The following is a 12,738-nucleotide window of genomic DNA, read 5'->3' as shown; positions in this document are numbered from 1 at the left end:
CGCGGATGCGCAGGCTGGTCTGGATCCATGCTGGTCGCAAACCCACTATGTTGATTTTCTCATGGCACGGCTCAAATGATTTTTAGACATAATGTCTAAAGTATTTACTGCACTTGGGGAAGGTAACCTCTGAAATGGTTTACTGCTTTCCTTTACAAGTAATATGTCTCGGATATAAGTCAAAGGTCAAAATTAACAGAACTCCTAAAATCAACATACCTCCTCTGCCTGAGGTATATATTGTATCACATACTGGTTCCCATCTATTTCTGTAGTATTCTCTGCTGAAACATACATCTGGCTCCCATCCTGCTGTACTATAATGGTTTCTGGGTTCATCTGTAACACTGAAGTACCGTCAATCTGCTGGGTACCAGCTATGCTACCATTCTGTGACATACCAATGATCTGTTGTAGAATATTTACAGCAGAGGCAGTTTTCTCATCAAGATTTTCATCTGAAATGGTTCAATCATCAGTGTGCAAAAATTATTTGACTGTTTTTCCCTTTTTCAAAGCAAATTTACATCACCTTGAATAACGAATTTTATGGCTTTAGAAGAGAAAGTATCAACCAATATTAAAAATTCTTAAACCCCAGGACTCGGTATAAAAGGAATGGCTCCACCCACAAAATGTCAATCATTGCAAATTCAAAAACCATTCAGACATCCTTCAGTTTTTGATATTTTTTTCTAAGTAACTCAAATAAGAATGAAAATTATTAAATATATTTTGCCTCATCAATTCTCTAAGTTCTAATCTTTTTAATGATATTAAATTAAAGGTATACAAAAATATCTCATAGGAGTTATTTTGCTTGCAAAATAACAAGAATTTGAAAATTTGACAGTTGAACTCTGACATTGATCATGTGATAAAGCAGAGCAGTCAGCAGGAAAATGTAAACACACAGGTCATGCCAGGTAACAAGGCACCAGTTGTTCTCAATAGTGATTTATCACACTGGCTACTTTACTGATAATCTTGCAGTTTCAGAGCTATTCTAGATACATGTAGTTGGTGGTAATAATAAATCATGTATAAAAAGGATGAATGGCACTTATCTATTAATCTGTCATAAAACAAATTCATATACAAATGTAATTATGTATGCTACTATTGTATTTTTTTTTTTTTTATGAATTTGTTACTGTATGTTTACTGTGTTGTATTGTATTTTACACTTCACAAGTCCAAATCAAAGACTATTTAAACACTTGAAATCACAAAATGTGATCAAGTTAAATCAAATAATTATGTACCAATTGAAACCATGATATATTTCACTATAGAAAATCCTGAAAGTGATTCTTTGTACACTACAACTACAAAGCATTAATTGATTATTTAATAGTGCCTGTTTAGAATTCAACTGTTACACAATGAGTTTAAGAGTAACACAATTCACTTATGTATCTTCCATTTTTTTTTTCAATCAGCTAAATTCTAGCAGTAAATTATGAATACTTCCTCTGACCTTATTTACATGTGTAGCTGATCAACAGGGATCAAATACTCTACTAATATCTTTTATCAGGGTCAGTCAGCTGATTCACCTGGATGGAACAAACTGACCGTTTCTTGACCTCACTCAACATTCATGTATTTTTAGGAAGCTCCTTCTACAATTTGGGTGTAGGGCCTACACTGGACTGGCCTTTAAATCCAAATTTTAAGACATTTCTTTTTATATTTACTTATGTTGAGATTTTCCAAGACTACCTAACTAGAACAGAAGTTTAGTACGTACCAGTTACAATCTGGGACTGTGTGCCATCAGCTGTAACCTCCATAGCTACAGCCTGCTGGGTAGGATCTTCAACATGTACAACCTAAAACATTTACAGATAATACATGGAACTGCACTTCTGGCTTGCGTCATCTTATCTAATATTGTACAATTTTTTACATGAATTTGACATTAATGGAATATTGCATCCAGTAACACCATAGCATTTAAGATGCAAGACACTCAAAGACACTGAAAGAGTGTAAATACATATAAAGCATATACCTAAGACAAGTTAGCAAAATGTATCCAATAATTTAAGACCCTGAAATGTATGAATGCATTTTACTCTCTGACAACAATTACAACAATGAATCCCAACATCTAACTTTTTGGGTATTTTTGTTGGGTTTAACGTCACATCAACACATTTATAGGTCATACTGTGACTTTTGGCCTAACACCCCTGTGTCCCTCTTGGCATCACATGTATTTTAGGCACCTTGGTAGAAGCAACTCCCTTCCATAAGCCAGCTGGATGCTTCCCTCACATGAAGGAATTTTACACCCCAAGTGAGGTTTGGAACCCAAAGTGGTAAAGGGCAAGTAATTCAAACTCAGCAACTTTAACCACTTGGCCACAAAGGCCCCTTCATAAACAACTGAAATTTCACTATATGGTTAATAGTATTTCTCACTTTTGCAGGTTTTTGTTGTTGTTTTTTTTTTTTCAATTTTTTTTAAATAGTATTATGTACATAATATCCACTGGTCTGACAAACCTGCCCAAATACAAACAAATTCTTCTATTTTTTACCTGTACTTCTGACACATTTCCTTGACTATCGTGTACTTTTTGTATTTCCTGTACGTTGACGTGGTGACGTGTCTTCAGATGACGTTTTAAATCAGTCAAGTTACCAAACAGATAGTCACAACTGATACACTTGAATGTGTTTACGTCCTGTGAAATCTCTATAGGCGCAGACCCAAGTGTAGGGAGGTCATTAATATTTATATCTTTATGAAACCTACAGATAAAATATAAATGAAATATTCAGTAAGCTAAGCCTTAGGACATTTTCTACTTTAAGGCTGACTACAACCAATATAATAATAAAAGGTAAGAAAAGTAGCGAAAACAGGATTATTCATGCAAAAACATAACCAAACCTACCTAAAGTTATCATTAGTATGGATTATTCACAACATAAACAAATGAGATAAATTTCATGTTACCCTGGAAGATTAAACTCATCTGATGAGAATTTAATCAGACACAAAATAGGAAAATGGCATCAAAAATGAGGATTCAAATAGTTCTGTGGTTTTGCTCTGTAGAGCCGCACCATGAGAAATTTTGAAAACCAACATAGTGCGTTTGCGACCAGCATGGATCCAGACCAGCCTGCGCATCCGTGCAGTCTGGTCTGGATCCATGCTGTTCGCTTTCAAAGCCTATTGCAATTAGAGAAACCGTTAGCGAACAGCATGGATCCTAACCAGACTGCGCAGATGCACAGGCTGGTCTGGATCCATGCTGGTCGCAAAGCCACTATAATGGTTTTCTCATGGCGCGGCTCATATGTCAACTCCACTATTGAAAATATCATACTGCCTTATTATGACAATTTTTTTCACTATATGCTAGTTTTAGTCACATGTCACTGGATCAGTTGACACTCACTGGTTAAACATAAACACTTACTAAAATAAAATAACTACCTACCTAGCGTAATGAACTTTAAGAAAACCCAGTGTGTTAGCTGAGAATTTACACTCTCCACATACATATTTCTTGATGACATCGTGTGTCTCCATGTGACGTTTAAGGTGACTCCTTTGTGTTGCTTCATAAGGACATCTAAATCAAAGACGAGCAAATACAATTTAAACTCAATTATCAGAACCTCTGTTATAATAAAATGATGGCTATGGTCCATCTACATTTTTCTTTGTACATGTATCATTTTCAAATAAACAGTCCTATTTCAGTGAACATCTGCATAAACTACGATAATATTCATGTCTGACTGGTAATTAAACAATAAATACAAGTTAATAAAATTATACTTTAACTTATAATACAAAAGAAATACAGCAATATTTCCAATTAACCAGAACTTAAATATACACCTAGTCTTCTTTCATACAACAAAACTGTAATATATATTAAAGTGTGACAGCTCAATATAGGTATAGGTATACCGGTACTATGACCTAACAATATTCTACACTTACTTATCGCATTTAAATAATTTTCCGTCATGTGACCTCACATGCCATCTTAGTGCCGTCTTAGATTTATAGGCCTTCCCACAATCCCCACATAAAAATGGTTTGTCTTTAGAATGTCGCAGCATATGGGCCTGAAATTTAATTAAACCAAATTTTATTAAAGACACATTTGGTAGCAGATACATTAAACTATGAATTCTGACACTTTTTTCTCTAATCTTATAAGTCTTTGGTGTTTAGTCAAGCTACAAGTCTCAGTGTAGAAAACAGCAGTAATAGTGGACCAAAATTTTATCCAACTTCATATTATTCTGACTTAATTTTGAACATCTGTCACCGGCACAAAGGATTTCTGTCAGCCATTTTAAATGCGTCTCTAATTATGAATAGTATCAATGACTATAATTTGACTTTGAAGTTGCATCAAGTCATCACTTATTATGCTTGCCTGTCAAATATACCAATAATGAGAGTTCAAACCGAATTTTAGCAAAGAATGTAACTGCACATGTCAAGTCAACAATATGAAACTGAATAGAATGCACGCTGTTGGCACCAATTTTCTATTAGACACTATACCCTACACAAGCCCCACCTCCACTGTGGTAAACAGGCTTTTATCAGTTTGATAAAGGACAATATCATCAGGAACTAGAGCCTCTTTATAAATTCCTTCCTTATAAGCTATTAATGGACATCTGTAAATCATGAATAATTGTGAAACTTTGAACCAATTCTGCCAGATAAAGAATAGGCAGTTTGACACACAAAATTGTTTAGACAGGCAAATATTAATCTAAAGCAACCCCCTCCCATCTCAGCCCCTTTTTGAGAAAAAGCACAAAAAGTTTGATTTCTTTTTCACTGAATATGTTCTTGTTACTTTTGAGAAGTCACTTTCCAGTACTCTAATGAGACAAAGTACACAGTGTACCTGAAGATTATTTTTGCTTCTGCAAGCATATGCACATAGTGGGCATTTAAATGGTTTGATTCCTTCATGTATCCACATGTGTTTCTGCAGCTCTGAACTGGCACGCAGGAAAACTTTATCACAGTGTGGGCACTTGTAGGAGCGTCTTCCTGAAATTGGAAAGAAAAAAGTTTCACTGACAGCAGATGCTTCTCAACAGCAGAATTTGTGAAATATGTTTTACTTATTCCATGGTCTGTAATAGTCTGAGAAAAGTACTAAAACATAAATAAAATGATTATTTTCTCAAGAAGATTAAAACTATGTACCAACCTCCTAAATTTCTGTTAGGTAACTAAATCAAACTTATATGTTTAGCATAATTATACATGTACTACTTTTCATTTTAATTAAGATATACACAGTTACACAAAAGAAATATATGCAACATTTTATCTTAGTTAAAACATGAAAAATATAACTTCCAAACTGATAACAAAAAAGCTAGAATTGGTAATATAATACTTTTTTTATGTCTTTCACTATTCTCTTATTTTGAGAGAAAACTGAAATAATCATTTAGAACATCACAAATTTTGTTAATTTTACATTAATGAAGGGCAACGATTTAAAGTCTGAAAATGACATTACAATATAACTAGAAATATATTCTGCATGCCCACGGGCAGAATGTCGAGCCCGCCAGCACCTTTGGCCTCTAAGTGTGACCTTGACCTTAGACCTAGGGACCTGGTTCTTGCGCTTGACATTCCATCTCATAATTGTGAACATTCATGCCAAGTTACATCAAAATCCCACCATGCATGAAGAAGAAATTCTCTGGACTAACTTTAATCTGACCTTTGACCTCCAACTGTAACCATGACCCTTGAGATAGGAACATACGGTTTGCGCATGACCCTCCTTCTCATTGAAGTAAACATTCATGCCAAATATAAACAAGACTGGTTGATGCATGTCAAAGTTATGGTCCGGACAAAATTGGCAGCCGGATGGACGCACGCACATACACCAACCAGCCAAAAGTGACGACTATATCGAGCTCACCGCAAGCAGGCTCGACAGAAATATTATATACATTTGAGTGTGTAAGCTGAAATTGTAAAATCAAGAACAACAAGAGCACCGCCTTGCGGGTGCTGACGCTCATCTGATTTTTTTTGTGTAATAGAAATATTGTCCTACCCATGATTTTCTAAGTCTAAAAAGGGCCATCATTCTTGCAAAAAGCAGGATAGAGTTATGTTTCTTGATGTACAGTGTCCACTTATGATGGTTAAAAACTGTTGCAAGTTTTAAAGCAATAGCTTTGATAGTTTATGAGAAAAGTTGACTTAAACATAATACTCAACCAAGAAAATGATTTTCTAAGTCCAAAAGGGGCAATAATTATTGCAAAAAGCAGGATGGAGTTATGTTCTTGCTGTACAGGGTCAGCTTATGATGGTGAACAAGTGTTCCAAGTTTCAAAGCAATAGCTTTGATAGTTTAAGAGAAAAAGTTGACCTAAACATAAAACTTAACCAAGAAATCTGATATTTTCTAAGTCCAAAAGGGGCCATAAATCTTGCAAAAAGCAGGACGGAGTTATGTTTCTTGCTATACAGGGTCAACTTATGATGGTGAACAAGTGTTGCAAGTTTTAAAGCAATAGCTTTGATAGTTTAGGATAAAAGCTGACCTAAACATAAAACTTAACCAAGAAAACTGATTTTCTAAGTCCAAAAGGGGCAATAAATCTTGCAAAAAGCAAGATGGAGTTATGTTTCTTGATGTACGGGGTCTGCTTATGATGGTGAACAAGTATTCCAAGTTTCAAAGCAATAGCTTTGATAGTTTAGGAGAAAAGTTGACCTAAACATAAAACTTAACCAAGAAATCTGATATTTTCTAAGTACAAAAGGGGCCATAAATCTTGCAAAAAGCAAGATGGAGTTATGTTTCTTGCTATACAGGGTCAGCTTATGATGGTGAACAAGTATTCCAAGTTTCAAAGCAATAGCTTTGATAGTTTAGGAGAAAAGCTGACCTAAACATAAAACTTAACCAGGCAACGCCGACGCCAACGCCGACGCCAACGTCGACGCCGACAACCGCTCAAGTGATGACAATAACTCATCATTTTTTTTTCAAAAAATCAGATGAGCTAAAAATATCAACTGCAGCAAAAGTCAAGGCTGACGTTATTTTCCAAAGATTCACAATACCTGATAACACACTCAAATGCAGGTGATATTTATTTCATTTTACCAAAACATGTATATAGATGACAAAATGATTTTTCTTTCATTATAAGCAAAATTATTACTGGGAAAAGTTTATATCTATTTTTAGGGGTGTAACATCACGATGCTCTTTGGTTAACATTAACATTTTTTAAAACAGAAAACCCTAGTATCTATTTTCAGACTGATGTGCTATTTTTGGGTGTGTAACATCATGAAGTTAAGAATTTCTAACCACTGCTGAAAAGGAAGTTTATACAGGAAAATACAAGTGAGGTAATAATGATTCAACTCCTCAGATTTATAATGATAAAAACCAAGATTTACCAAGTTTGCCTTGAGCTTTATGTTTGTATGACAAAATTTTGTCGAGCTCTTCAGTGTTGGAGTTAGGATGAGCAACCTGTGCATGACTCTTCAGTTCCTTTATTCTGTAAGTGATAAATATCAACACATTATTAACAATTTGTTGGTCAACACAGACAAGTTTATATTTAACAACATATTTCAAAACAAAAAAAAATCATAAAAATGCCTGAAATTTGAAGAATTTAGCCAGTTTATTATATTTTCATATTCTCTACTATGAATATCGAACAACTGAAATTCAAATATTTTTTCCACAATATTACAGCTTGTTGGCTTCAGAAAAGGACAAATATTTTTTCTAAGGTTAAAGGTTTTTGTTACCTTGAATTTATCTAATTAACAAGAAATCCATGTAAGAACCATTGCTCTATGTAAGTCATCTGCACAAAGCTGGGAGGAGCTATAAGCCAACATTATTCTACAAAGATGGTTAGAGATAAGCTATGGTAATTCATTTTGGAAATTTTCAGTCAGACCTGCCACACAATATCAAAATACTTACGAGTCAAACTGTCTCTGACATAATGGACACTCTAGTCCCTTCAGCCCTTTATGTTTCATGGTATGATTCCATAGCTGTGTTCTCGTTGATGCTACGTAGGAGCATTCCCTGCACGGGTATGATATATGCTCGTGCTCCTTGTCTGTGTGCCTCTTCAGATTGTCCTTTGTGATTGCACGGAATCCACAAACCTGGCACACATGTGGCTTATCCCCTAAAATACCCAGTGAAATATTTTTACATTCACCATTGTTTATTTCTTTCCAGTTTTAGTGTTTAACAGTTATTCTTAATTGTTCTTAACAGTTATAATTAATTAAATTTAACATTCATACTTAATTTGATTTCACATTTATACTTAATTGGGTTTCACATTTTGTACTTAGAAGTTTTCTAAAGTGTTCAGTAATTCAAGTATACAAGTAGATATTTAACTATTCTACTATGATTGTCCTTATCCTTGACAAACTTCTTATATTGAAAATAGAAAATGAATGTCTAAATCTGTTTATTTCTTTTGTTGGGTTTTAAGACATTTTCTCTACAAGAACCCTTAAGATTACATGCATTTTATAAAGGTAAAACTAACCTGTATGTGTTCTCACATGGGGCTCGTAATCCACCCTGCTGAAGAACAGCCGTCCACAATACTCACACTCCTCCGAACCAAATGTGTCTCGCATCTTCTGAAAGATCTGTAGCGTCATTGGCAAGTAGCCAAGTTTCTCAATAAGTGCCCCACAATTCACAGAATTACCGGATACCCCCAATATATCTTCATCTGTAAGATTAGTTTCTTCAACAACAGCAGTTGTAGCATTTTCAGCAGCTTCATTAAGGATTTCGGTATCAGTTTTCTCATCGAGTACTTCTGGTTCACCTTTCACATGTTCAGCACCCTCATTTTCAATCTTGGTATCCTCTACAATATCTGCATTGGCTTTAATATCACCATCTGCTTCTTCATCAACGTAACTTCCATCATTTGGTTCTTCATTCTCTGTGATTTCATCATTACTGACCTCCATTCCAACATTATCAACTTCCACATTTGTGTCAAGATTGTCTTCTTGTCCATCTGGTAAACCTGCTTTATCATCTGAAAATTGTTTTAGAATAGTTCTCTAACTCATATTTAAAGTTTTAAAATGCAAGGTTAATCATGCAAACACGCAAATAACAGTAAAATGAAAGAATGTGCAAAACATGTCCTTGAACAGACTGTTATTCTAAACAACTATACTGTTCTGTATTATTTGTTTTTGTTCGCTTGTCACACCAACATAGTTCAGGCTATATTATAACTTTCCAGCTTTAATGGTAAAGTGTCCATCCAGACATGACTTCAGGCACAGTCCGGTACAGAGGAAGAACCATGTATCTTCCAGCAGTCAGATGAACAGCTTCTTTACACAATGACCAAAGCAGGCCTCAAACACACGGAAGTCTGGGGCAAATTAAAGAAAGAGACCCTAATTACTTGACCCCTGAAAACTAGTTGCAACCTAGACTTAATACAACTGCTTTTATACATACCTTTTCAACTGTAAGAGACACAAGTAGACTATTACTTAATGTCTATCTTTGTGTTTTAACTAGGGATGGCAACGAATATTCGTTCTGTGCATGAATATTCGGAAGAAAAATATAAGATCATGAAAAATAAATAAAAGTCAAATGAAAGAACAAAAAGTGTTTGTTTATCTAATTTGACAAAACCCGCTTTCATTTTAAATTTGCAGGGAAATGGCTTCTGTCTTTCCCAGACGTGTCATTTTGTATATTAGCTTACTGAGATTGTACATCGCTATGGTGATAACATTATACCCTGTAGTCAATACCGCTACTTGCTTACCTTTAGAAAATTTTAATGGTCACAAGTTGATGTAAATCCGCTACAACTCACCTTGTTTTCCGTAGGTGCAAACTGCGTGTAATTAAAAATTATCAGACATATCGCTTGAACAATTACTCAGATTTCAATCAATGTCGATAAAAGATGTATTTGAGTAAAGAAAAATGCTGAAAAGTGTAGAAAACAAGTCAAATGGGATGCATAATATTTTTTAGCGTAAATCGGATTATCTGATTGAAATTAGGGCTGTCATTGATTAGGTCACAGGCATATCAATGATACCGATATATCAGAGGACAAATATCGACGATACATCGATATATCGATTATTAAGTTAGATTAACAACCTGTTTGTTCATATGCTTACTATATACCTTTCTGTAAATGCTATTTTTAGTTTTATTGCCTACTTTTCATATTACTGTTTGATTGTGTTGAATTTGTATTTATGAAATAAAAGAAATAAATAAAAATTAATAACATCTTCCATTTTTATTTTGCCTTCACTCCTCTTTTGCATTTATCCAAATTTACAACTTTGTGAACTTAGGTTGTTTTGAGAGTTTGAGTGTTTTTCTTGATAGTTTTTTCTCTCTGTAAAATATCGATTTTTGAAAATGGGAATCGATAATCGATCGACAAAAAAATATAGCTGATACATCGATATCGTTTCTATCGATGACAGCCCTAATTGAAATGACAAATAAAAGCATGTCGTATGGTTAACTTTTTAAAAAAGTTCAATACTCAATTTTCAGACAAGGAGACGCAAAGTTAAGCTAAACATTTATTTTTCTTTATATTACCCATATTAGACTCCCCCACACCGCAGTGAATCAACTCTCAAAATCTGCCGTTTTGAAGTATTTCACGATCATCCGATAAGAAGTCATTAAGTGTAATATGTTTGGAAAAACGTCACTTACGCGGGGGCTACATCCGTTTAAGAAATAAATAAATCCTATATAAATTGTATGTATATGAAGGCAAATAACTTGTATGTATATGAAGGCAAATAACAAACATTTTGTACAAGCGATGAGAAAGATTTATCAGTTTTAATTTGTCAATGTCTGAATCACTTCCGGTGTAAAGAAAGTAGAATTAAATGTCACTGATTAGGGTATGATAGGATTTTGAGTTGATTTGTCGATCAGTTAATGACCGAATATTCGAATATTCATTCAGAATACCAAAAATGCTATTCGTTGACATCCCTAGTTTTAACTGTACTTTAACTTCAAGATTAAATTCCAGTTATACTGAATAGCCACAAGAAAAAAGTCATTTAATTAACATAATGTTTTATTTCAAACATGCAATTTTGATATTAATGAGAAATGAAGTTTCATTATCAAACTTACATAAGACTGAAAATGTTCTGTGAACAAAAGGCATGGAACCATGACAGAAATCATCCCTTAATATTTGACTACTATAGGCCCCAAGCAATCTCCAATTATTGATCAGAAACCATATTCAGTCTCAATGTGACCTTACTGTTTTACCTACTAACCCATCCGAACAAGAGCTGTCGTCTACATCTTTACAGACATCAAATGAAGGTTGACAGTCCTACCTGTAGGTCAAAGCCTTCCTGTTATCGACTAAAAATTGTTTTCAAGGTCAAAAGTCAATGCTACCTTGACCTTTGATCTAGTGACCCCCAAACAATTGTGGTCGTCTACTCACCACATGTAATCATCGAAATCTGACAACTGCAAACCCAAGCATTCTACAGTAATTGATCGGAAATTATTTTTCAAGGTAATTGTGACCTTAAGTTTTGACCTTATGGCCCCTACCCACACACTAATAATCAGGGTCATCTTCTAGACCCATCATGATCCCATGAAGATTGACATCTGTAGATAGAGGTGTTTTCTAGTAAGTCATTGATCTGAAACCAGACTGTTTGCCGACAGATAGACCAACCATCCAAAGATAGACATGAGCAAAACATATTCCTCTCCTTCAAAAGGGGGCATAGATATCTACCTTTGTTCAGGGATGCTTGTGTTTTAAAGGGGTCATTGATAAATTTCAAGCCACCCATTAAATTTGTATATATTTCTACCTGCATTATTTTCCTTTACTGTGACAGCAGGTACTTTATTAATGAAGACATCAGCTCCATCTATCAACTTGTTAGCCAAGTCATCTTCCCCAGAGTTCTGTAGCTTCATCTAAAACAGTGAACAAGAATAACTTTTGCTTTGACACATTTCTTGAAAAAAGTTTAAATTGTTTTAACATTTTAAAGAACAAAAGTAATTAAATTCCCCTCTTTTCTGTCAAAGCATGTCCCAGGAGCTTGCCTTAAACTTAGTTTCTATATTAATTAACTCAATCGTTGCACTTCATTCATAGTAACTTTATGCTGACAGCTAAAGTCAACAGCATACTATCTTAAGTTAGGAGGACTTTTACAACAGAGCTGTTTGTTAGCTTGGAAGTAATTTCAACATAATTTAATATGGCATCCTACTGCATCTTTCTGTCCCCAGGTACCTGCACTGTTTCACGCACAGTATGCACCCCAACAGGGTTTCACCCAGCTGGCCATAGTGACACCAGTTAACCTTCAATAAGCCAGATGGAGTACTTTCCAACAAGAAAGAGTTCAACACCCAAAGCAATGGGTTTCTAACCCACAGCAGGGAGGGGTAAGTAATTCAGACAACAAACTTGACCAATCGGACATAAAGGTTCCATTTAAACATTTGAAAAATTATCTCCATGATATCACAAAAATATTCTAGTTTCTAACCCACAGCAGGGAGGGGTAAGTAATTCAGACAACAAACTTGACCAATCGGACATAAAGGTTCCATTTAAACATTTGAAAAATTATCTCCATGATATCACAAAAATATTCCAAGA

The 12,738-nt window shown here is 34.6% G+C and overlaps 1 protein-coding gene across 3 annotated transcripts in view; it reads right to left on the bottom strand.

Moving 5' to 3' along the window:
• Window positions 1-12,738, bottom strand: part of LOC123548914 (zinc finger protein ZFAT-like) — a 31,244-nt gene that overhangs the window by 3,230 nt on the left and 15,276 nt on the right. For all 3 annotated transcript variants that reach the window (XM_045336557.2, XM_045336556.2, XM_045336555.2), the window contains exons 12-21: window positions 11,933-12,041; window positions 8,590-9,099; window positions 8,001-8,214; window positions 7,457-7,560; window positions 4,905-5,053; window positions 3,974-4,101; window positions 3,462-3,596; window positions 2,550-2,763; window positions 1,754-1,835; window positions 220-458 (exon numbers count right to left, since the gene is read on the bottom strand). In XM_045336557.2, coding sequence (XP_045192492.2) covers window positions 220-458; window positions 1,754-1,835; window positions 2,550-2,763; window positions 3,462-3,596; window positions 3,974-4,101; window positions 4,905-5,053; window positions 7,457-7,560; window positions 8,001-8,214; window positions 8,590-9,099; window positions 11,933-12,041 — 1,884 coding nt within the window. The remainder of the gene's footprint in view (window positions 1-219; window positions 459-1,753; window positions 1,836-2,549; window positions 2,764-3,461; window positions 3,597-3,973; window positions 4,102-4,904; window positions 5,054-7,456; window positions 7,561-8,000; window positions 8,215-8,589; window positions 9,100-11,932; window positions 12,042-12,738) is intronic.

Source organism: Mercenaria mercenaria, chromosome 6 (genome assembly GCF_021730395.1).
Source record: "Mercenaria mercenaria strain notata chromosome 6, MADL_Memer_1, whole genome shotgun sequence".
NCBI classification, from domain to species: Eukaryota; Metazoa; Mollusca; class Bivalvia; order Venerida; family Veneridae; genus Mercenaria; species Mercenaria mercenaria.
Note: the sequence above shows the minus strand (reverse complement) of the source record. Positions and strands in the feature narration are given on the sequence as shown.